This window comes from Diospyros lotus, chromosome 15 (assembly GCF_014633365.1).
Source record: "Diospyros lotus cultivar Yz01 chromosome 15, ASM1463336v1, whole genome shotgun sequence".
Taxonomy (NCBI): Eukaryota; Viridiplantae; Streptophyta; class Magnoliopsida; order Ericales; family Ebenaceae; genus Diospyros; species Diospyros lotus.
In genome coordinates this window covers 24,826,300-24,851,155 of record NC_068352.1, presented here as the reverse complement: position 1 = coordinate 24,851,155, position 24,856 = coordinate 24,826,300, and the positions used below count along the sequence as shown (strand labels likewise).

Here is a 24,856-nt window from a genome sequence, read left to right as displayed (position 1 = left end):
AAAGAAAAAAGAAAACATTTTAACATCACAACAATATAAAGACAATCACTACATGCAGAATCACATAGCTATATGGGGGTTTTGACATAACTATGGGTTCATTATTAATTATGTTAGTGGTCACATGACTTAAGAGTATGGTTTTGAGTTGTACACTCACAAGGAATTGAATCATGCTCAGTTAGATGTGATTGGAAGTGTCTAGGATATATAAGACAATATTGATTGATGCCTTCACATTTATATTTAGTGTGAAACTCCCATTTATGAGTGTGTTCTTATTAGTTTTGTGTAATTTAATAGCACCTCCCGAGCACTTTATTAGTCTCTCTAATGTATACTTAGAGTGATATTTATAGACTTCTCTCGTGCACTTGCATTGAACTTACTAGCCACTGAAAAAGCCATTGAGAGCTTTTAATTATTGCAAAAACTAACCATTAAAATATGGTAGTGAAAAAACGGTTGACAGTTTACCAAATCGTTCGATAATTTTTTTCAAGAAATTTGAAGTATACTGTGACTTTGGATGAACAATTGATTTTTAAAAAAAAATAGTCAACTATTTTGACAACAAGTTGATATTATACATTTGTTTTCGACATTTTTTGAACTTACATAAAAACAATCGATATTTGAAAATTGTCGATAGTTAAAGAGAATGGTCGACTATTTTTGCTGGAAGGCTAAAAATGACCGATAATTTTAATAAATTGATTGATAGTTTTGCCTGATCTACAGTCCAAAATGTAAAGGTACAAAATAATCAACAAGTTCACTAATATGGCCGACAATTTTACCTTTAAATATAATGTTCATGATTTTAAAAATATTTTGACACTCTAATTTATTTTAATTTCAAAATAAATATAAAAGATTTTGCATATATTAAAAGCATATATATCATTTGGCATTGATTTAATTTATCATTTTTAATTTTCAAAGATAAAATATAATTCATTTTTAAATACCAAATATATAAATTTTGTTATCATCAAAATATCATCAAAGGCAAAATAATATTTTTATGGTTGCACACTGTATTTCACTAGTATAATAGATATGTATTGATGTGTAGATTGAGAGCATTTACGTTCATGTGTATAACTGAGAGATGTTAGAAATATAATAGCGTCCACGTGGACTTAATTATCTATTAGTTATCTTTTTTTTGTTTAAAATAAATAGATAATAGATAAATCACTTGATTTATTATTTAAAATAATTAAACGATGTGTTTTATCTCATCATATCAATGATAGGATTTATTTTTTCATTTATCAAGTATAATTGAGAGATATTTTCCTTCTCATCCCATTAGAAATAAAATTTATCTAAGATAAGCAAGAAAGTGGGTTATTTGTACCATCAGTTACCTATAAATAATAAATATAATTAAAAATATAATTTATTTTTTTTCTGGCTCAAAATATTATTTAAGATACATTATGGGTATTTGTGATTATTATAGTAATAACCATTAATCATGAGCATTGAAAATTTATACCTTTGTTGAGATAAGATTAAGAGTATTTTAAATTATTTTTCAAAAGACTATTTATTTAATAAAGATTATTTTTATTTTTGTTACCATAAAAAATTATTAATTGCACCCTTGAAGTTAATAATATATTTTGTAGCTTCATTTTTTCGCATTTTATTTATACATTGATTTTATAATTAAAATTTATTAATTCTGGAACAACTAGATTTGAAATCTCTTTATTTATCTATTTTATTATTTAAGCAAAACACCTATTTTCGAATATTGAAGTTCTAAATTTTTTAAAATATCATAACACTGAGAATATAAAATAAAATAAATTTTAAATTACAATTATCAAGCAAAAATAATTATTTTAAATATTTATTATTTTGATTTAAAAAACACAAATTAATTTTATATAAATATTTGTTTCACAAAAATAATTCCAAAAAGGAAAAAACCAGGGAATAAGAAGAAAAATGAAAAAAAAAAGAAGAAAAAGCCACGTGTAACTTCATCCCTTGAATCTTCATAGCTCATCATGCGCCAACGACTTCAAGCCTTGTCCGTGTCATTTCTCTTTCACTGTCTAGGTCTCACGTCTCAGTGACAAACTTGCTATTCCCAAGCAAATCCCTAGCCCTTCAATCCAAATCCACTCACGCAAGCGCCCAGAATTCGTTGATCTGTACCACAAGTGTTGAATCAGCTGCATTGCCTCAAAATTTTGGGGGTTTCAAACGTAGCTCTGGATCTACAGACTTCATCGAGTTGGTTGCTTTAGATTTCGCATGTCGGCTTGAGGGAAATGAGGCGGAGACCTTCCGATTTCCGGCGCCCCGTGCGGCGGCGGTTCTCGAACGTGTTCTGGCTGACGTTGTGCGGATTGGTGGTTTTGTTGTTAATTGTTATGCTGAGTCGAGAGAGCCAGCCGGTGTCCAGATCTCCGTTAACCAAGGTAGAGTTTGCTTCCAATTCGACTTTGCGCTTTGCTTGGTTTGGTTGCTTGGTAAAGGAGTGAATAGAAATATGATTGGTCGTGGACGTTTATGTTGTTTGTTTGGGAATTGGATTTGTAGGAAAACAGGGGAGAGGAAACATATGGGAAGGTATTGAATATAAGATTTATTTGATTATTTTGGTTGGATTAAAAATGATGAAAGGAAAACTGCTAGGTATTTGACATATGCGCTCTGCTTGGTTGCTGAGAAATGCGGGGAAAAAGGAAAGATGATTGACTACGAACCTTAAAACACCTCCTAAAGAAACAGAGGGGTTAGTTATTAGATCCGCACTGCACAAGTTTTGGGCTTAAGAGGCAGAGAGTCTTCATCTTACTTGATTTGCATAGATTTAGGTTTACATTGGAGTAGTGAATAGTAAGATTTATTGCCTTTTAGTACCAAAAAGATTTGTTGGTGCTTTGTGTCAGTTAGTTACAAATTTGACAGATAGTGATGGCCTCAGATTTGGTTTGATCAGTCCATGATTCAATGAATATGGCTGCTTTAAAGCATCTGCTTTGTATTTATTGGCAGTTTTTTTTTTTCTTTCTCGTATATTTCAATTTTCTGGTCTTTTTAGGGAAGGGGGATGTCAAAAAACCTTGTAGTTTCAAAAAACCTGACAAGTGTTGCAAATGCAATTGGAGGGTGTTCCATGATGCAACACATACACTATGCTAATTATTGCAGATGCTGTTTGTGGATTCAATCTACCATTGTGGTGTGAATTCACATAAAATCAAAATTCCAATTACTACTATTGAAAGGTGGTATCTGCATAGAGAGATGCAGGAACAAAGAACACTAAGTCTTCTCATTAGCTAGCATTGACCACATGGATTTTAGTTCGTTATTCATCTCTATCTATGATCATATCTTAAGAAGTTTTTGCCAAGTTTTCTTTGAACTTCCTTCATCTCTTTTACTACTCACCTTTTTCATTCTATTTACTCTCCTCACTAGTGTGTCTATTTATCTTCTTCTCATGCTTTTGAACAATCTTAAGATGCATCTTGTGCATTATATCTTCATTAGTCTTCACTCCAACCTTATTACAGATGACCTCATTTTTGTTATATCTTTTCTTATATGACTCTACCCAAATAGATCATCAGATATTGGAAAGGCAGTATGGGCATGCTGGGTGCAGTTATTTTGAGAATTATCATCATTCAGACACAACCTTAGATTTTGCAGTAGAATAAAAGGTTATCCTTACAATGGTTGTATGCTTGAAGAGTCATTAATGTTTTAGTTCTGGGAGTGAACATATGTATATTATCTCCAAAAAGTTTGATTACCTGAAAGATTTTAGTTGAATTGTCAGTTGCTGGTGGAATCATGAACTGTGGAAGGTTGTTTGTGCAAGAAGAGGCTATATTAACATCTGATGTGAAAACTATCATAATTGTGATATATGCAATATAGAAATTGTTACAGTGCAAGTTTTAGAAAGTTATATGCGTATTGTTATCAAGACACGAAAAAAATACTATTTTATTAATTTGATTTATAGAGATATGGTTGGAGAATCTTGCAATGGGAAATAAGTAGCAACTCTTGTTTTAAACGTTGAGGCTGTAAAGTTTCAACAGGTGGGCCCTAGTTTTATAATCACTTGTTCCACGCCCCCCCGCCCCCAAATTTGGTTTTGATGATTCATGTGCTCACAGGATGAAATATTCTCCCTGGTTTCAGATTATTAAAAATTTTAGTTGCAAGTAAATGTATACATAGATGTTTCTGATTAATTGGCTTGGCTTTTGAAACCTGAAAGAGATCTCTTGTGATAAAATATACCTATAAAAAGGGATGGGAGCAAGGGAATGACGCATTTTGGATCAAAGCAAATTCTTTTTAACAAAAGAATATTTTTGTATTTTTATATACTTTTGTAGTGCGTGAGAGAGTGATAAACATATTTTTTGTGTATCCACTTTTGTGGAGTGATTGTTTGGTTAGTCAATTTTTAGAGAGAGTGTCTACATATTAGTTGCCTTGTGGGGGCTTTTCCTGTTATAATTATTGGAGATTTTCTGTATAATTTTGGTCTCTATTTAGTTAACCATTTTTTCTTTTATCTTTGCTGACAATTAACCTGTCTGGTTGATGTGCACATTATATGTTGTGCCAACAAATGGTAACCAAGCTATATGGCCAGATTTAATTAGTCAAATTGGTCTGGAAAATACAGGCACAACACAACAAAGAGATACTAAAACCTAAATTAAATAGACGAAGAATGAAGATGTCTGAGGAGGAATTGGAAAAGGAATCTCATATAGTGCTGTGCAGAGCAATGAAGCACATGCCAATTGGCTTGTGCTAACTCAAGATGTAAAATGATGCAAAAAAATTCAAAACAAGGTTATTCCAAATGTTTTCCACCAATTTGTATTCATTTAGTAGGTATAAAATTTTCAACTCTCCACAGATTATTCAGATTTGAACAGAAGATTGATCAAGTGCGATCAAATTGGATATAGTGATTGAGAGCAATTAAGTTCAACTGGGATGCAGTTAAGGAAAAACGTAGTCATGAAAAATAACATCAGCTGTAGAGAACTCCTCTAATTAAGTAATAGATTTCAAATTTTTCTTGCCACTGTCTCCTAAAAGAGGGTTTGTAAATAGCTTTCAACCAGCATCTCTCTATTACAAATTTTTCATGTATAAAGATATTAAAATGGGGATAGATTCTAGATTAAAGGGTTTGATCATCTCAATTTTATATAGAGAGATGCAAGACATTTGGTGGCACTGAGATAATGAAGCTCAAGCATATTACATAGGGTGCAGTCACCTTGGAATGAGCTATTAAGGCACAAGGTAGACTAATGTTGGACTTGGGTGCAGCTATCCTGGGGAAGGGCATAGGTCATGAAGACAACAATCAAACATTATGTGATTCCACCCACATGGGTGGAGTGTGATTGTTAGGTGTCCACCCTTGTTGGTGGACCGAAACATTTAGGTGAGATTTGCAAAATTTCTTCACATCAATCCAGCATATCACTCAGAGCATGATTAGATTTGATCCTTTTCTTTTCCTAAAGAAATCAATGAAGTTTTCTAGAAGAAGTGTCAACAAATTTGTGCAGTCAATAATCACAGCTTTGTGTAAATTGAGTGCTGAGTGCAAGAAAGAGTGTGTGGAGAAAGTAAGAGAAAAAATGTGAGGTAAGGAAAGCAAGATAAAAGTGAGGTAAGGAAAGAAGATAAATAGACAAAATACCTATAGGATCAGGGAATTGGAAATCAAGTATAAATATAGAGGCTCTAATGTTGGTGTTAGAAATTGTTAGGTTAGGGTTCGATCTCTTTGTTGTTTTCAGCCCATTTTGAGTTTTTAATTTTTCAAAACACTAAAAACGCGTTTATTTTGCTATTTTTAAAAACTAATTTTCAAAAACAAGAAAAAAATTTGTAAAGGAAACCCAAAATAACATTTGTTGTTTTGGGTATTTTCAGCCAAAACACGCTGAAAACACAAAACGTAGGAAATGCTCCCCCCCACCCCCCAAATCTCGGCCCCAATCTCTAGATAATTCGTCTCTCTCTCTCCCCCCCCCCTTCCATTTCTTCTCTCATTTCTCCTTTCTTCCATTCCTTCTCTAGCCTTGGCCGTCGACTGCGCCCGCCATCTCCATCACCTCCATGAGCAGCTGTTGACTACGCCCGCCATCGCCATCATCGCCGTCGACTGCCTCTGTCGTTCGATCTTGCTGGTCTTCTTCTTCTCTCCTCTTCCTTCTTTTTTTGATTTTTGGGTATGTTGATCGATGGACCCTTGGGTGTCTGGTGGTTGCCTCAGATTGTTGGAAACCACTAGCCATGGTGGCCGATGGTGATTGGCGGGTCAAACAATTAAGTTTAGATCTAAGGGGATTTGGTCGTTGGATCTTGTTGGTTTTTGGATATATTGGTCGATGGGCTCTTGGGTGTCGGGTGGTTGCCTCAGGTCGCTAGAAACCATTGGCCACGGTGGCCGGTGGCAACTGGCATTACATATAGGTGTTGACCGAAAATTAAAAATTAGATCTACGAAAATCCAACCGTTAAACCTGGCTCATTTTTTTGTATGTTAACCCCTTTGGCTTGGAGTTTCTAATGGTAGGCTCTGATCGTGTGAATCTCTAGCCGGAGGTGATTGCCGACAATGGAGAAAATGTAGCATGCCGGAGAAAAGAAGAAGAAAAGAGAAAAAAAAAAAATATACAAAAAACAATTTTTCAAAATTACAAAGTAAACGCGTTTTCTAATTTTCTATTTTAAGAAACAGTTTTTCAGAATGATAAAAAGAACGCGTTTTCAAAAATATCAAAATAGACATTCAAACACAAAACTGAAAATGAATTCAAAATTCAAAACTGAAACATGAAAATAACACCACCTTAATTTTTTGGAGTTTTTTAGATTTGTAATATCTTCTGCACTATAGTACTAGTATCTCTTTTCCCGTCGATGTAAGTAGGTCATACTGAACTGATACCCATTTCTCTCTTTGGTGGGTGAGAGCAGCTTGTGTCAAAGATCCCAATTAACTTCTATCATGTATATCATGTATTGTATGTAGTGAGCCAGGTTTGTCATGGTTGTAATGAAGAGTTATTTTGTTTTTTATTTTCATAGCAAAAAGATATACAAAAGCAAGTTTTCACTTCCCTAGACCAAGTATGGTAAACAATGCCATTGTACTTGGAGGGCTTTAGACATTGTATTAAGAAGAGCTTACCAATTACTACATATGTAATCCTTCATGGTCTCTTTCCAATTAAGCATGGAATGCAGCATGTATGCTTAATCAGACTTGAACTCTTGAACAAGTTCTTAATTACTTTCATGCTTGAAACTTTCCTACTGAAGGTCAGAGGCTATGTAATCCTTTGGAGGGCTTATACATTGTATTAAGAAGAGCGTACTAGTTACTGCATATGTAATCCCTCGTGGTCTCCCTTTCCAATTAGGCATGGAATGCAACATTTATGCATCAATCAGACTTGAACTCTTGGACAAGTTCTTAATTACTTTCATGCTTGAAACTTTGCTACTGAAGGTCAGGGGCTATCTACACAACTGGGCACTTGAGGGAATTATGCAAAGTGAAAGGACATTAGCAGGTTAGTACATAGTTTAGTATTGTCATGGAACAATTAAGCCTGTTAGGATATCCTTGGTACTTCAGCCTAGGTCTTTGGAAGATCCTTTTCCTTACATTTATCGTATCAGTTCCAGTTACTGTGAGTGCAATTGTGAATTCTTGTGCAGATATCTTTTGCACTCAAATGTAGACCCCTCTAGGCTTTTCCAGAAAAGTACCTCTACCATTTTCAAGGCACAAAAACCTTTATCTAACACTTGCAAGAATGTGAATGTTATTGGCTGCTAAATATGGAGTTTGGTTTGGTTGACTGGCTTTATAACTGCTTGTTGAGACTATGGATTTACTATTTAATATTCAGATCTTTCTTGTCCTTTCATCTTAACCTGTAATTGCTAGGCATTTAAGTAACAGGTAAGCTTAAAATGGATTTCACTTCTCAATATGATTTTTGTGGTGCAATGAATTTGATAGCAGCCTGAACTTGTTGGTGTTTACTTTACTGCATTGGACAATATTGATGCTAAAATGGAGCTTATTCTCTGAAAACATTATCGATTGCTATTTATCTAAACTGACAGGCTTTTCTAATTCTAGGCCCATTTGTGCTCTTTGTTATATTAAACAAGACACATTCTCATATGTTTCTTTGAATAACTGTCGTATACAAATACAAATTAACATCTCGAAGTAAACAGTTTCAAATATTTTAGTTGAGATAGTCTTTTGGAGACAACCATTGTATTTGGTGTTTACTCTCTTTTGCTTATAAACTTATTCTATGCAACTGAATTACCTACTTGCACTTGTTACTGCAGAGACCTTATAGGCATGACAGAGTTATGCAAGGCCTTAACATTACAGAAGAAATGTTGAGCCCTGAGTCGGTTGAAAGGCAACTTAGTGATCAGATTTCTCTTGCAAAGGCATTCGTTGTGATTGCAAAAGAAAGCAATAATCTCCAATTTGCATGGGAATTAAGTGCTCAAATCCGTAACTCACAGATCCTTCTCTCAAATGCGGCAATGAGGCGAACTCCTTTGACAACACGGGAATCAGAAGCTGCAATCCATGACATGGCACTTCTGCTCTATCAAGCACAGCAACTGCATTATGACAGTGCAACCATGATCATGAGGCTTAAAGCCAGAATTCAGGGTCTTGAAGAACAGATGAACTCTGTAAGTGAGAGGAGTTCAAAGTATGGACAAATTGCCGCTGAGGAAGTCCCCAAGAGTTTATACTGCCTTGGCGTCCAATTAACAACTGAATGGTTCAGGAACTCAAACATTCAGAGGAAACTTAAAGAGAAAAGGGAAACAATGAAACTTACAGATAGCAATCTTTATCATTTTTGCATCTTCTCTGATAACATTCTTGCAACTTCAGTTGTGGTCAATTCAACTGCCTTAAATTCAAAAAACCCTGATATGGTTGTCTTCCACCTCGTAACTGATGAAGTTAACTACGCAGCAATGAAGGCCTGGTTCTCCTTGAACAGTTTCAAAGGAGTGACTGTTGATGTTCAAAAGTTTGAAGATTTTAGCTGGCTAAATGCGTCTTATGTTCCGGTTCTTAAGCAGCTCCAGGATTCTGAAACTCAGAACTACTATTTCTCTGGCAACAATGGTGATAGCCGGACTCCTATTAAGTTTAGGAACCCGAAATATCTGTCCATGCTCAATCACCTCAGGTTTTATATTCCAGAAGTTTTTCCTGCGCTGAAGAAGGTTGTATTTCTTGATGATGATGTTGTGGTTCAGAAGGACTTGTCAGATCTATTCTCCATTGATCTGAATGGTAATGTAAATGGGGCAGTGGAGACTTGCATGGAGACTTTTCACAGATATCACAAGTACTTGAATTATTCTCACCCTCTTATACGAGCACATTTTGATCCCGATGCCTGTGGATGGGCATTTGGGATGAATGTTTTCGACCTGGTTGAGTGGAGGAAGAGGAATGTGACTGGCATCTACCACTATTGGCAGGAGAAAAATGTAGACCGCACTCTGTGGAAGCTCGGTACCTTGCCACCCGGGCTGCTGACTTTCTACGGGTTGACACAGGCGTTGGATCCGGCATGGCATGTACTCGGCTTGGGGTACACGAATGTCGACCCAAAGCTAATAGAGAAGGGCGCGGTGCTTCACTACAATGGGAACTCAAAGCCATGGTTGAAGATTGGAATTGAGAAGTACAAGCCACTTTGGGACAAGTATGTTGATTACTCCCATCCTTTATTGCAACAGTGCAATGTTCATTGACACGGACACCGACACTGACGTATACGGTTTTCTGCCTCTTCCACGGCCGATTCTTGTGGCACAGAAATTTTTGTACTCAAAGGTTGCTTGTAAAATTTTACGAGGGCAAGCAAGGTTAGTAGTGGGTGTAACTTGGGTATTAAAATTAAAATTGGTATTTGGATTTGCTGTTGTAGGAATCTCCCTTGTACAAGTGTTATTTATCATACTGTCTAGGGGTTGTTCTTGACAATATTTCTTGGTGGGTTCTCTCAGGTTGATCTGTATACCTTCTATCTAGATTCTGGCCTTCACTGGTTTTGTGACATCTTTGACAGTCATAACGATGTTGACACCTTTGGTGCATTTAAGCCGCCTTCGCTTGGTTTTGTGTTTCCTTGCAGCTTTCAGAAACATGCCCTAATTACAATTTATAGTTGAATAATGATATTTGATTTTACGTCAAAAGTCCTAGTTTTATAGTTAGAATGGCTCTCTTTAAGACTTTGTAGCTCCATTTGCAATTGTGTGAACTAAATATTTCTAATTGGCCAAGTGAGACTTAAGGAATGTTTTTTAACAGGAACTGATTCTTTTTTGAGACTTGGACAAAAACGGTTATAATTTTTAATCTCACTAAATGTAATCTATTATTTTGATTTGTTTATAAGACTCGCAAATTAATTTTGTGACAAATAGGCCATTGTGATCATGATTAAGCATGTTATAATATTTAAGAACTCTTATAAAATTAAGCTAATATTTGATGTAGTTTTGTTATATTCTCATAAAGATGTCTTTTTTAGTACATTTTTTTGCTTTACATTAAAAAAAGGTTATATTTTTAGATAAATATATATATATTTTTTTTTTACAAATATGCTACTTGTGTCACTTTGAATTCATGTATATGTAAAGATGAATTAGATAGAGAGTCGTAGATAACCCCAACCAAGTCGTTGTAGTATAGTGGTGAGTATTCCCGCCTGTCACGCGGGTGACCCGGGTTCGATCCCCGGCAACGGCGTTTATATCCTTTTTTACCCTATTCAACTCGGATTTCTTGAAACGATGTCGTTTTGGTACCCCTCTCCAGCATACCTGGGAGCCACAGCTGCTGCAAAACATTTCCCTATTGTTTCCTCGCTTTGGTAGTGTTCTCGATCTCAGTCTTCAGACGACTATAGACGAGCTCTGAACCATGGCTTCTTCGTGGACTGCCAAGGCGGCTCGTCAAGCCGCAACCGTCGCTAGGATCTACTCTCCCAAGCCAACGCCTCAAGCCGGGAGCCTCGTCCAGCGCCGGGGCCTCGCCGGCGCTGCTGGTAAATCTCTCCTTCCTTCTCCTAGGAATCGATTCTTCCACATTCGAACAATTAGATCGTAATATTGTTAAATGAAGATTTACTTAACTTTTTTGGCGTGCAAATGAACCAAAGAGACTTTCATGGGTTAATACACTGTTATTATGATTATCGGTGCCTGATTCTGAAAGCCGTTGTGAAAATCGAAGCGGTTAGGAAAAAAATTGCAAAGATGATATTACATTTGGGACCGAATTAGATCCGGCTAGGCATGGAAACGTCTCTCTCTCTCTCTCTCTCTGCGGTGTTCAAAGCCTTGAAACTGGCTGCCTCTTCGTGTAATTGAGCCCAAAGCTCCACCGCAAACTTTTCTTTCTGTAGTGAATTGTATGTGAACAACTGTTGTATGATGGACGGGCTGGTGCCTGGTGCTAAGGGTGTAAAGGCCTGCCTGGTGCTAAGGGTGTAAAGGCCCGTTAGGCATCTTGAAGTGAATGGATCAATTCTTCCTGTTTAGTAGGAACGGATGCTTTGCAGAATGCATCCAATATGATGCTCCAAAGGTGACGTATAAGAGTAGAAATGTTGTGGGGGCATGCCCATTAATATGATCTGCTTGACATTGCAATAGACTGAACTCAGCCTATTTTTCATTATTTACTAATGACCAATTATTTCTTCGTAAGTCCTATATTTATCATTAATAAGATTGAATATAGTATGCCAATCTGTTAGGCTGTATTTGGATGAACAAGAATTTAAGGGAATCAATGAAAATTTTTTAATAGTTATATCGTTGCTGCTATTATACTAATGTTCATACAATTCTAGCATGTGTTTAGTTATGAATGTGAAAACTATTGTCCTTATTTTCTCTTAGATGATTCACTTTCCTCAGGAAATATGAGATTTGCGTGGGGGGTGTGGGAATAAAATTCTCATAGTGCTAATCTTGTTCCCTCCTTTAGACAGTTGACATTCTATTGCTGAATGCACCCAAGTGACAGAATGAAGGATATATTTTTATTTATTATCACTATTCATGCCATAGAAACATAATTGATAAAGGACAGGAAGCAAACTTGACTATGGTCAGAGATGCCAAAGAGAATGCCCAGGGATTATTAGCCCTCTAGATTTACAAACTCAAAAACATATTATACTTGCCATACAATTTCAGATTAAGAATTGGAATGATTGAAGAAATCAAAGTAACTCTCCATGTTTTTATGACTACATATTTTATCACATTAGGGCCTCTAGTTGTTCAGTGTTGACCTCATTGATGTTCAAGAATGTTTTCAGGTTTTCAATTTAAAATCCAAAATGTATGTGTTTTTGTCATGGTACGATATTCTTTCCTTGATGTTGCAATAGCATGTGCAGTGAGCTTATTTGGATGATTTATTTCTACAAGTTTCTTGCTACAAGAAAATTCAGACTAATAAGATTGTTGCCACATTTTATTTTGTTACACTGTTTTGTAAGCTGAATTCTTTGAGATGCTAATTTGTCTTTGCTTAGATCACCATGGGCCGCCAAGAGTTAATTTCTGGCAAGACACGATGTCTCCATCTAAATGGAAGGAAGAGCATGTAAGTTCCCAACTTTAGAATTGTTATTCTATGTATTTTTCAATAATGAATTGTTCTCTTGAAAGTAAATTTTGTTTTAACACTGTCTCGTTTCACATGTATTTTTCAATATGTATGTATGTATGTATGTAATAAGTAAATGGTGGACTTTTATGTTTGGTGCCCAGTGCTGGCATGTTCTCCATCCGCTTGTTTTAGGGGGCTCTTTGCAACTAAATCAGTTTTGCCTTCCCTTAGAAAGCCATCTGAAGGACTGGGGTGGCCTCAAGAGTGGCTTTTTTGTTTGAACTACTTCCCTAGGAGTCATTCTCATCACAGATAAGCCAAGGATGGGTGGCGGGTGGTGTTGAGCTGGTGCTTCATGTGTAGGAAGAGTGGCAAGTGTCAGCTACTACTTCATTGCATTATGGCTAGATAGAGCTTTAGTCTGGTTTTTTTCTCTCTTTGGGGTTTCTCTGGCAATGCCTTCTTCCATCCAGGCTTGGAGCAGCAGTTGTCCAAACCATCAGAAACATAGGATTTGCTGGCTAGTTCCTTTTTCTATTTGTGGGATTTGCTAAGGGAGCTAAAGAATAGTAGCTTTGAAGAGGTGTAGCACTCAGTTTTTGTGAAGGGAACCATTCTTGATTTTCTTTTTCTGTGGATGAGGAGGGACTGTTCCCCATGTCTTGGCTTATTTGTTTACTTTTTAGAGATTTGTATGTGCCTCTAGATATATAGGGTATGTTGGTTTTCTCATCCTTTTTGTATGGGGTTTGCCCCTTGAGAAATTGTTTTCTTTTGAATTCTTGTTCTATCATATATACTGTATACACATATATTCTCTAACATTGATGGTTATAATATTTTACTGAATTTAGAATTCTTTGCTTGATTAAGACTCTTGAAGTACTAGATTGTGGGGCTGACTCTTGTTATGAAGGAATTGATCACATTTCGCTGTTGTGTATGTTAAAATGAGAAAAATTTACAAGACAAATAGATAAATGTCTTCCTTTCATAAGTATTTGGGAATGGAACTTGGTGAATGGCAGGTGACTAATAGCTTGTTTGGCCCTGTTGTGGTAAAGGGAAAAGTGCTTTTTTTATTGCAAAAGCACTTTTGTCTATTTTTTGAACTGTTTGGCCGAAATTTAGGAGTGCTTTTAATAACAGCAAAAGCTGTTTTTCTGCTGTACAGCAGAAGCAGAAATTTGGGGCTTTTGCTTTACAGCAAAAACAGAAGATAAAAATAAAATTATTAATGGACAAAATTAACCTTAATGAACAGTTATAATTATTGTCCTTCCTGTACAGATACAAATATATAATTAAAATATATGTTTTACAAGTATATATATACATATATAGATATGCAACAGCAGCAGCTGTCGCCCCTGCCACAGCTGCCAAACCGCTAGTGCTGGGGCTTCCTTCCCCAGCGATGTGGGGTTCCTTTTTCACCCATGGCTGGGAGTTGAAGAAACCCCAGCCATGGGGGTTCCAAAGAGGCAGCGACTGGTGCTTCAAAAGAATATATATTTTTATATATATATATTCATATGTACATAAAATATGTTTTTAGTGGACTTTTTTACTGTTCAAAATACTATTTAATCATAAAAAAATAAAAAATATTGAAAGCATTTTGATATACAAACAGTATTAGTTATAAAAGCATTTTTGTCAATATCCTTTTTGGTAATTTGATTATTAAAAGCACGTTTTTCATTCTCTAGCCAAACACATATAACAACATTAAAAGCATTTTTAAATTATTTGGCCAAACACTAAGCTACTATAAGTGATTCTTGTAAAAGTGCTTATCACAATTGATTCTTATAATAGCAAAATTTTCACAGCAATACCTAACAGAGCCTAACACCATTTTCAGATCTAACTCACCAGCCTTGTAACAGTCAATGAAGTAACTGAAACGTACTTTTGGGTTGTAGTAGGGTCCCAAAGCATATTAGATAAGGGACCCTGTCTCTTCCTTTTTACTTATTTTGGTCAGGGAGGCTGACGCTTGGTGTAAATGACATTGTTAGTCAGGGAGGTATGTAGTCTTATACTATAGAAGGAAGAGAGGGATGGTTGGACTAGGAGCCTGAAGGTGGGGAGCAGGCTGACATTCTTGTTTCAGTATTCTGTTTGTTTTTTGTGGATGATACTAATTTTTTTCCTTTGGGTTGTAGGGTAGGGAATTGAGGTTCTTGAGGTGTGGCCTATTGTGCTTCAATCTGGTTGTTGGGTTGGTGGATTAACTTGGGCTAAAAGTGAGTTCATTTATCAGTGATGATTGAAGAGCCTGAGTTTTTTAGCATCTTTGAGTGTAGGGTTGGCTCTTTACCTACCTCTTGTTTATGTTTAGTCCTAGGTCTTTCTTTAGGGCTAAGGCAACGCAGGAAGTGCAGATTGTCTCTGTCCCTTGATCAATTCTTCAATTTGTCCCACAAACTAGCTCTTAACTAGTTTGTTAATTGGTCCCCTCTTGTTTACATTTAGTCCTAGGTCTTTCTTTAGGGCTAAGGCAACATAGAGAGAGTGTAGATTGTCCCACAAACTAGCTCTTTAACTAGTTTGTCAACTGGTCCCCTGACCACTTTCCCAACCAAGTCCTTTGACCTTCTCCTGGTACATTCTTCTTAGCACTCCTAAGGCTTGTAGGAACTTTTTGCTGCCTGGTGTTTCCCAATTTGGACTCTCTGAGGATGGAACCCAACATACCTTCCTACTTGGTGCTACATGGGAGATAGTTTTGGGGAGTTTCTCCTTATCCTGTGTTACTCCTTTTAGCTCCTCATGATTGCTTTTTGTTGCTTGCTTGAAGATCACCCTACTATTGGACAGGGGACAAACAAAGTGTATAGCACTCAGTAGGAGGAGCATAATTTTCTATCTGCTCTTTCTGTGAGTTAATTTTCTATCTGCTCTTTCAGGGTATAGCAGTCACTGACTATCCACTTATATTTGGACTGTTATTTTAGGTTCCATTCTCATCTGATAACTTGAGGAAGTTTGTATATCACGGTGGACTGGAAGAGTGGATAGTCATTGGATTATCTTCTTCTTGATTGCCCTGTGGCTCATGAATATGCAGTACTATTTATTGGTTTTGGTGTATAGTGGGTAATATCTACCTCAGTGATGCACTTAGTATGTTACCTGGTTGAGGATTGCTTGAAACATGGTAAGGAGGGTGCTTTTGCTTGATATGGTGCCTTTGGCATAAAAGAAACCAAAGAGTTCTTTATGGCACAAAGAATTCAATTAATTGCTTGAAGGGTATGTTTTTCATCTTCCTATTATATGGTTGATGGAAATTTTCTGTTTTTCTATTCTTATTTTGTGCAGTTTTTACATAGTTTCCAAAAATATTTGTCTGTTGCTGTTTTTACTTGATATCCAACAATTTTTATCTATTTCTCTGTATTTGTGGTTTGGATGCTCAACCTGTTTTCCTTTCTGTTCTTTTAAGTAACATATGCATGATGTTTTAGTGGTCCCCTGATGTTACTCTCCCTGTGGGTTTGAGTAATCCTAGCAAAATTTTTGGTGTTGAAGGTAGCCTTTTTTTTATCTCAAACTCATTCTTAACGGGGATAAAAGAGGATAGTTGCATATTGCGTTAGTTAGCTAATAAGCAACATAAAAAACTTTCATATCTTTTAACAAGATTCTAGATAAAGATTGAAGCGCTGGAATTTATGTAGCCAACTGCACCTATTAGGATTACCACTTGTGATGATGACGATGCATGATGGTTTATAGTATCCTTATGTTACTGCTGTAGCATTTTAGAGACTTTGTTTATTTTGAAGCTTACTCTTTTGCAGTTTGTGATTGTCTCCTTATCTGGCTGGGGTTTGCTTTTCTTTGGGGGATATAAGTTATTCAGTGGAGGCAAGAAAGACAATGAAGAGGTACTTATTTTCTCATTTTCTTGAACTCATGAATTCTACTCTCTTCCTCTCAGAAAACCATATTCAGGAACTATGTTTTGTTCATATTTTTGTGATGAAAATAAATTTATTCATTGTTCTCCTGTCACCTTATAAATAGCTGTTGTGTATAGCAATTTGGAATGACTCCACTTACTGAAATTAATGACAGGTTTTTTTTGTAAATTGACCCTGCTATTTAGGTTTACCTTACTAAGGTAGAAAGCAACAACTTGTGAAATACATTAAGATCCAACAGTTGACAAGTTTTGTGCCCAGAAAAGAATTAGCCTTTGTCAATATGCTCCTAATGTCTATCCATTAAAAAAGAGATAGAAATTTTAGAATATCTGGGATTTATGTCCTCAAAGAAATTCTTGGAGACACGGGGAAAGACCTGTTAATTTCTTAGGGTCAGAATGATTAAGGACCTGTTAATTTGTTAATTTCTTAGGGAAGAAAAGGAACAGCCAACTACATAGTATATATGATGATAAAACAACGTGGTTCAGTCTCAGCCCTTTTATGCACGTAATGCTAGTATGGTGGCATCACCTCATCCCATTTTCACCAGATTTCAACTATGTAAATCCTCTAAAAAGAAGTATTCTACATACATAAACACACTAGCACAAAATGGAAAATATGGTGGCCATCTCAGAGAGCAGTTGCCAAATTCCAAACTAGTTAAGAACTCTTCAGAGAAGGGAGAATGTCAAAGAATAAAAATTTTGTGATTATTTAAGCGATTAAAGTGTCGTATATTATGTCCCTTAAAGAGGCTGAGAAAAGCACTACAGGATCAACTATCTCAGTATGTTGTGCTAGCTGTCAGCACATGTATCGGAATAAAGTCGTCTTGGTTAGTCTCGAAGGAAATGAGTTATTTTAGTTGAAGCAAATCATTGACACAGTTGAACTCTGATTTCATTATGGGAAGCTTGAGACTCATCTTTTTTATTCTAATTTTATAGTTGGGAAATCATTGGCACAGCCGAAGTACTGTTGGAGAGATTATTGGATAATGACTTGATAATTGCATGGTTTCTACTTTGCCTAGATATGATTCCTATTATTAACTACATCTCATTATTGTCAACACGAGTCATCTGGAAATGTTCTGCCTAGTGTTGATGAGTTTTTTTATTGAAGTAGATCAATCAGTGCATGACTAATTCTTGGAAAAGCACTTACCTACTTGCACAGAGCCATTAATATGCATTTTCCTGATATGAATTCCTTCTTGAGACCCAAAAAGCGCACACACAAGTGCTGTGCGGCCTGATAATTATTTAATGTGAGGTCACAGAAGCTGTTGTCTTTGCCGGGTAAAGTAGCCTAAAAAGTAACACTAACAACTAGGCCTAGGGTTTGGATATTGTTTATAGCATCCAAATAAACTGCTGATACATTATGAGTTGTATAATTGAGCTCAACCAGCCGTATGGGGTTTCCATATTACAGCTTCAATACCTTTTTTGGATAACATACATGATAAGGAGCTGTGGGACTAATTTTACATTCAGATTGAATATTTTGCATTGTAAAGAGCCCACTTGGGAATCTACAGTTAATGAGTCTGAGTCTCCCATGAAAAGGTTTTTCAAGGTGGTGCTACTATGAATTTAGGCTGTTGATTCACTTCTTTCCAGAGTGCGTGGTTAAAAATTACCCATTCACAAGGCTTTTGGTCCAAAAGATTTCACAGGTACAATCTATGTCACAAACCTTTTTAAAATTTTGTGAAATACTTGTGCCTGTTGCCACTTTGGCACTTGGTTTATGACATTGGATATCTGTTACAAAAAAGTTGTTTGTTTTGAAAATTTTTCTAATAAATATCATTTTTTGTCAATAGAACAGTAACTTATTAAATGGAATAAGAAATGACAAGATAGCAAAAATGAAAAGGGCAAGAGAGACAGAGAAATTAGAGTGGTTCAGCTCAATATGGCCTACATCCACTGCTCTAGCTTCCAGCTAGAGTTTTAGAAATCCACCAAACACCTTTTAGGTTGCAACCACAACTCTTTACACTAACTAGCAAACAAGCTAGTTCTTCTAGCAATACCCGCTAGGAATAATACAATACAAGAGAAATATTGAAAGTATCAAATCTCACACCACTCTCTCTGAAATCTATCTAGAACAAGGCTTGTAGAAATTTTCACAATGAAGAACAGCCTTGACAGAAAAATGAGAGTGAAAACAATGAAGCACAAGAAGCTTGAGAATGTATAATCTGGAAACTTGAAAGCCCAATTGATCAACAACTCCTTTAAGCTTCAAATCTTCTCCTATTTATAGGCTTTGTCCTCACTTTTTGAAGTTATAGCTGTTAGAGACAAAAGCCTAACATGCAGAGATTAGTACGATTAGCTGTTTAATCTGTGACAAAAACGGTCAACTGATTTTGGCAATTGGTCAATAGATTTTTGAATTTTTGGACAGGCCGATAGACAGATTAGACAAATTAGTCAACAGCTCGAGAAAACTTTTGACTAAAATGTATACAGAAGCATTCGACAGCAAACAGCCAAGAGTTTGTATAATGGTCGGTTGACAGTTTTAATAACCGGTCGACAGTTTATAATGATTGGTTGACTGTTTTAACTTTGAACGTTTCATTAAGGAGATAATAGAAGAACTGGTCAACAGGTATCATCGCCCAGTCAACAATTTTGACATGCACGATCAAAGTTTATAAATTTGAGGACATACATCGTCAAGAATGTTTATTTATTAAAGTATTTTGTAAACCATGTTTATCATCAACACATCATTAATGCAACAGGTTATGGGTTTGAACTTTTTCACACGACCTTACTTGAACAGGATCTGTTCTACAGGATCATACCTCTGTGTCCTTGAGTTCTTAGAAAGTTGAAAAAGGATATGCAACCAACAAGAATTCCATTAAGTATAACAAGGATAAGAAGCATATGACCTATGTCGTCATGTTGTTGAAGATGGGAATTAGAAGAGTTCAATGCTAGGATAGGATGCATGCCTGCACTTGGCAGTCATCCTTGAGCTTTTTTTTTTATGATTTAATTCGTGTTCAAGCTGTAATGGGGCTCCCAAGTTGATTAAATTAACTGTTTTTCCACCATATATTCAACCAAGTGCTTTTGATGAGACAGGAAGCTGTGGTATTACCAGATCTCTGTTTGTGATATGTTGCTTGACTAATAAAACCACCCTGAGACTGAATTCAGTCAAGTTCAAGATTTTTGCTACAAATTACTAGACTATTGTGATGGTTGCAGTTTCTCAAGTTTTAAGGAAGCTGTCTTACTGGAGTTGTTTTTATACGTTGATTGTGATAGGTCTGGAACCAATAATGTCTTTATCAGGTTACTCTGTCCCATGTGCATCCCTTTGAAAATGTGCTAGTCACTTGCTACCATTTGAATGGGCGTGGTTTTTACTTTGGGCTTCAATTGAAATGGTTTCCTTTTAAGTTTTCATTGGGCTTTTAATCACTTACCAACGAGCTTACATTTTTTAATGAACCATATTCTTACTTTGGGGTTCAATTGCGATGGTCTACTTTTAAGGTTTTATTGGGCTCTGAATCACTTGCTAATGAACCTACATATTTAATGAACCATATTCTTACTTACTGGGTTTCAACTGAGGTGTTGGGCCTTTAATCACTTGGTAACGAGCTTACATATTTAATGAACCATATTTGCGAAAGGTTACCAAAAACAAATCAGCTTGGTGTTCAGCGGTTGCCCTGCTAAATCTAGCAGGATGCATACCATATTTCTTGGCTAATATACAATTGCATTAGTATAAACTATCCTGCCCACAAGATATTACAGTCATCAAAAAGCTTTAACTGATTCATTCTCGTCCATTTGCAGAAATTGGCGGAAGCAGCACAATAGGATTGCAAGTTTAATGCCATTGTCAAGAAACTCTCACAATAACATGTTGGCTTCAATTCCTATTCTCATGCAGTTACAGTTCTTTGTTTGAGGCATAGTTCAATTTCATGGCCCTTTTGTATCAAGACTACTGGATATGATGGGTATGGATTGTCGAACATTACATTGTTGCGGCCTATGAGTCCCAGCTCGTCATGTTTCTTTTTACCGAGTATATTTGTCTTCTACTGTTTACTTTACGCCAATAATGAGCTTCCCTTGAATTTTCTCAAGGTTCTAACTTTATTCGTTAGAATATTGAAATCCAGTGCTTTTCTGGAGTATTGACTCAATTTGCTGTCTTGCTTCATTTCCTATACGCAGAGGTAATTATGAATCTTACATGGCCTTTACTAGCTTTACCTTACTGATCCATGGCTCATCACCTCAAAGGCATAATTGTGATATTGCTGCATGAGATTTCTAACCATGCCAAATAGAACTTACCTTTTATAGAGATTGTGCCATACACATTTATTGAGCAGTATCATGATTCATGTGAAGTGGGAAAGTAGCTTAGGTTATGTTTGCAGTGAGTAATTTCAAATGATACCATTTGAAATGTTTGCATTTTAAATTCTGTTATTTGAAATAACATTTATCTTGGTGTTATTTGAAGTTGTTCTGTTTTTTGGACTCAAATCCTAATGCTTCCTACATATGTATCCAAGCAAGTCATATGGGATTTCAAATTCCAAATGACAAAAGACACGGTCAAATAGCCCCTTCAAACTCAACCCTAAATGGTTTCATCGTAGCAGCACCCTTTCATATTATTGGTGATTGTTTAATAAACCCATTCCAGATGCTACTTGTTGCCACATCTCCTGTAAAATTAATCCAAAACATGCAGACAAACATGGACAGTCAGAGCTAGAGAAAGAGTGTTTTTTTTTTTTTTTTTCTTTTTAATACAATCAAGCAAACACAAGCATGCAAACTGCTGTACTTACGACTGCAGGTTTGCTGAAAGCTCTGCATCGGGGAAGTCGTCTAAGATTTCATCAAGTTTACTAAAACTCAGGCTCACCAGTTTCTTCTTCACCTTCTTTTTCTTCTTCCAGCTTGGTCCTGGATTCCTCGACATCCAGCTCTGCTTTCCAAGTTCCTTCAGAAGCCAAATCCTCTGTTGCCTCATACTTCTTACCAACTTGGTCTGACTCAGAAATCTGATCCTTCTTATCACCCTCCTCGGTCTCTCTTTCTTGTTGTTCAGCTGTTGCCTCTTCCATTGATTTTCCCAGTTGCACTTTCTGCCCTTCCTCAATTTGCTGACCTTTCAGAGTGTTCCCACCCCTTGTGCTCTCATTTTCCTTATCACCTGTGTTGTGAGCCTTGAGAGGTTGGACTTCTACATCAACTATTTTCCCACTATCTCCACCTCTCCCTTCTACTCTAGCCTGTTCTTCATTTTTGAACTCCGAACTTAGACCTTCTGGATGATTACCATGAAATTCTAGCTCGCCATTTCCTTGACCCGATTCATCATTCATTTGGGAACTCATGTTATGATCCCCTTGGTTCGGCTCCAATTTCTGCAGCTCATCATCTCGAGGTCCCAGTGCATCTTTATGAAATTTCCTTCGCCTTGTACTTAAATCTTCACCCTTTTCAGCATTCCTGCTACTCCTGTGCCTCCTGTTTCTTGCAATTGTTCTCCATCTCTTCTTATGACCCGTAAGCGCCTGTGAATTATCTGACATTTCCAGCTTCATTCCACCCCTGGAATTCATCATCCCAAATTGCTGAGATTCACCATCACCACCTCCACCTCCACCTCGTGGTCGTGTATCTGTCTCCCCATTCCAGGCCATTCCAAGTTCTTTTCCACCTGCTGCTTCTCTACTTCTCAAACCATTGCCTTGGTTAAGGATTGCATCAGTTGCAGTTGTATCATTCTTTTCCTTCTTTATGTCTGGACCTTCAATGCTCTTTTCACCCCCAATCCTCCCATCTCCAACTGCTTCATCTCGAGCTTCTTCCGTCTTGTCTGAAAGTTCACCAGTTGCCTCTTTTGTATCCCTCCATGTGGTACCTTCCGTTTTAGTTAAGTTTACAGTTGAATTTGACGGGTTTTCAAGAAAGTGCTGCAAATCCTGGATTTGAGCTTCCTTCTGCTTGAGGGTTTCTGATAGAGCTATGATGCGTGGATGTTCTTTGCTGGCTTCCATCTCCTTCTCTCTCAGCAATTTCATCTCATTCTGCTTCTCCTCAAGAGCCAACTCCATGATCCTCTGTTCATCTTTCAGGGAAGAAATTGTAGACTGCATCTCTAGGATCCTGCCATCCAGATCCATCTTTTGGGTTCTAAGAGAGTGTATCTTTGCTTTCATCTCTTGGCTTTTCCTCTTTGTTTCCTTGTTATATTCTCTTTCCTTCTGCACCACAAAAAAGTGTAATATGTAAGTATTTGTAGTAGTACAATGGCGCCTTAATCTTACCATCAGTTGGGAGTCAGCTTAGCTCCCATAAATTCTAAATTAACCATCACCAACCATCTAAATCAATGCCATATCTATCATCTACATGAATTTTAAAATTCCAACCATTTTTATTATGCGGCCATATCTTAGTAACGCAAGGCTATATCCTATATCATGTTTTTTACTAGGGTTTCTCACTAATTTATCTTTGGTCTTTCTCTCCCTCTTCTCTTGTATTACAAATTTTAATTAGTTGCTTGCCGTATGGTCATAGGTGTGTGTGTGTGTGTGTGGGTCGGTCTTCACCATTAAAGCGCGATTGGGGAGAGAGATAGAGAGAGAGAGACCTGGAGGAGGAGGTGGAGGGAGAGGAGATCGCGGTCTTTTTCCTTGAGGAGGAGATTGAAGATGCGACTCTCCCTGAGCTTGTGAACGGCCATTACTCCTAGTATGGCTGCCCCAAATGCCAGGCATAGCATCACCCCGTAGTATTGCCTCGCTCTGTTATTCCCACTGCTTCCGCCACCACCGTGCCCCTTCATCCTCTCTCTCTCTCTCTCTCTCTCTCTGTGTGTGTAAACTGAAATGGTTCAACAAGGAAGACGAAGAAAGGCTCTTCAGCAAGCAATTTGAAATGGGTGAACGAAGGAAGATGATGAAGGGCTAGAAATGGCCTCTATCTCTCTCTCTCCCTCCCTGTTATGTCACAGCTTCCTTGTTGTCTCCCCATCCAAAATGGACCTTCAAACTGATCTAAAAGCGCCCCCCCCCCCCCCCCCCCCCCCCCCCCCCTTCTCTCTCTCTCTCTCTCTCTCTCTCGTTTGCTTCATGCAGAGGGCACACAGAGCCACGCACAACACAATGGCCGAGTAAACCAAGATGAATGAATGTGCATGGGAATTGTGCCCAGGCGCAATTTCTGGCATCATTTCGTGTTTTTTTTTTTTATATATATTACTCTCTAATTCTACTTCACTTTTTTTAATGTAATAAAGAATAAAGATTGATTTTTAAGCAAAGTAACCGCCAATTTCAGACTCTTTTCGCTACGTACAAGTGGCATTTGCAGCTATTGCCACCATTCACCGCCAATGCACTCATCCCACCGCTTCCCTCCTCTTATTTATTTATTTATTATTTTCTTCTTAATCCTTGTCAAAGAAGAACCCAAAAGCAGTGCATCAACTAGACCCTCTTTAATTAGTCTCTTTACCATCAAAGCGCATCATGAGGTTCTTCTATAATTTTTGACTCACTCTTATACAAGTGTTTGGTAAAATAATATTGTTTATATATAATTTTTTTTTTATTATTGTTATAAGGATTGAGGGGATGCGACGTATCAGATTGTTTATAAAATTAAATTTCAAGACAGCCAAAATATTAAAACAAAACCTAAAAAACACTTAAAATGTGTTCCACAAAGATCGGCACTTAAACTTAAAGCAATGGCAACACAGCTTTGAGCAGTTTTGAGAAGAGCTCCGGCTATAGGTGTCAAAAGGGCCAGCCCGGCCCGGCCCGGTCCGGCCCGAGTCGGCCTACGGGCTTTTTAAACGGGCCGGGCCGGCCCTTTTACTAAAAGGGCCGGGTCGGGCCCGGGCCCTTTTATAATTGATAGGGCCCGGCCCGGCCCACGGCCCCCCTACAAAAGGGCCGGGCTGGGCTGGGCCGGGCCAGCCCGTGGGCTAGAGGGCCGGGCCGGGCCCTTAGCCCACAGGGCCTAGTGGGCCGGGCTCGGTGGGCCCGGCCCTTTTTTTTTAAATAATTTTTTTAAAAATAATACATATAATATATACATATATAAATATCAAAATAATACATATATAAAAATTAATT

At 37.1% G+C, this 24,856-nt stretch overlaps 3 protein-coding genes and 1 non-coding gene across 5 annotated transcripts; 3 read left to right on the top strand and 1 right to left on the bottom strand.

Moving 5' to 3' along the window:
* Positions 1-2,042: 2,042 nt before the first annotated feature.
* On the top strand, positions 2,043-10,214 carry LOC127792445 (probable galacturonosyltransferase 10). 2 transcript variants are annotated; one of them, XM_052322933.1, is made up of 2 exons: positions 2,043-2,444; positions 8,410-10,214. In XM_052322933.1, the coding sequence occupies exons 1-2, from the start codon at positions 2,295-2,297 to the stop codon at positions 9,856-9,858; spliced, it is 1,599 nt and encodes a 532-aa protein (XP_052178893.1). In that variant the 5' UTR covers positions 2,043-2,294; the 3' UTR covers positions 9,859-10,214. The 2 variants fall into 2 exon arrangements, with proteins under 2 accessions (XP_052178893.1, XP_052178894.1); XM_052322934.1 differs by lacking the exon at positions 2,043-2,444 and adding an exon at positions 7,541-7,610.
* Positions 10,215-10,792: 578 nt separating this feature from the next.
* On the top strand, positions 10,793-10,864 carry TRNAD-GUC (transfer RNA aspartic acid (anticodon GUC)). Its single transcript has one exon. It is a non-coding gene; the product is annotated as a tRNA-Asp (tRNA).
* Positions 10,865-10,967: 103 nt separating this feature from the next.
* On the top strand, positions 10,968-20,887 carry LOC127792556 (uncharacterized). The gene is made up of 4 exons (XM_052323084.1): positions 10,968-11,162; positions 12,666-12,736; positions 16,555-16,641; positions 20,532-20,887. The coding sequence occupies exons 1-4, from the start codon at positions 11,039-11,041 to the stop codon at positions 20,553-20,555; spliced, it is 306 nt and encodes a 101-aa protein (XP_052179044.1). The 5' UTR covers positions 10,968-11,038; the 3' UTR covers positions 20,556-20,887.
* A 231-nt stretch (positions 20,888-21,118) lies between these two features.
* Positions 21,119-23,770, bottom strand: LOC127792555 (uncharacterized). Its single transcript, XM_052323083.1, has 2 exons — positions 23,365-23,770; positions 21,119-22,972 (listed from the first exon to the last, which is right to left on the bottom strand). Exons 1-2 carry the CDS (start codon positions 23,557-23,559, stop codon positions 21,608-21,610), a joined length of 1,560 nt encoding a protein of 519 aa, XP_052179043.1. The 5' UTR covers positions 23,560-23,770; the 3' UTR covers positions 21,119-21,607.
* Positions 23,771-24,856: the final 1,086 nt, after the last annotated feature.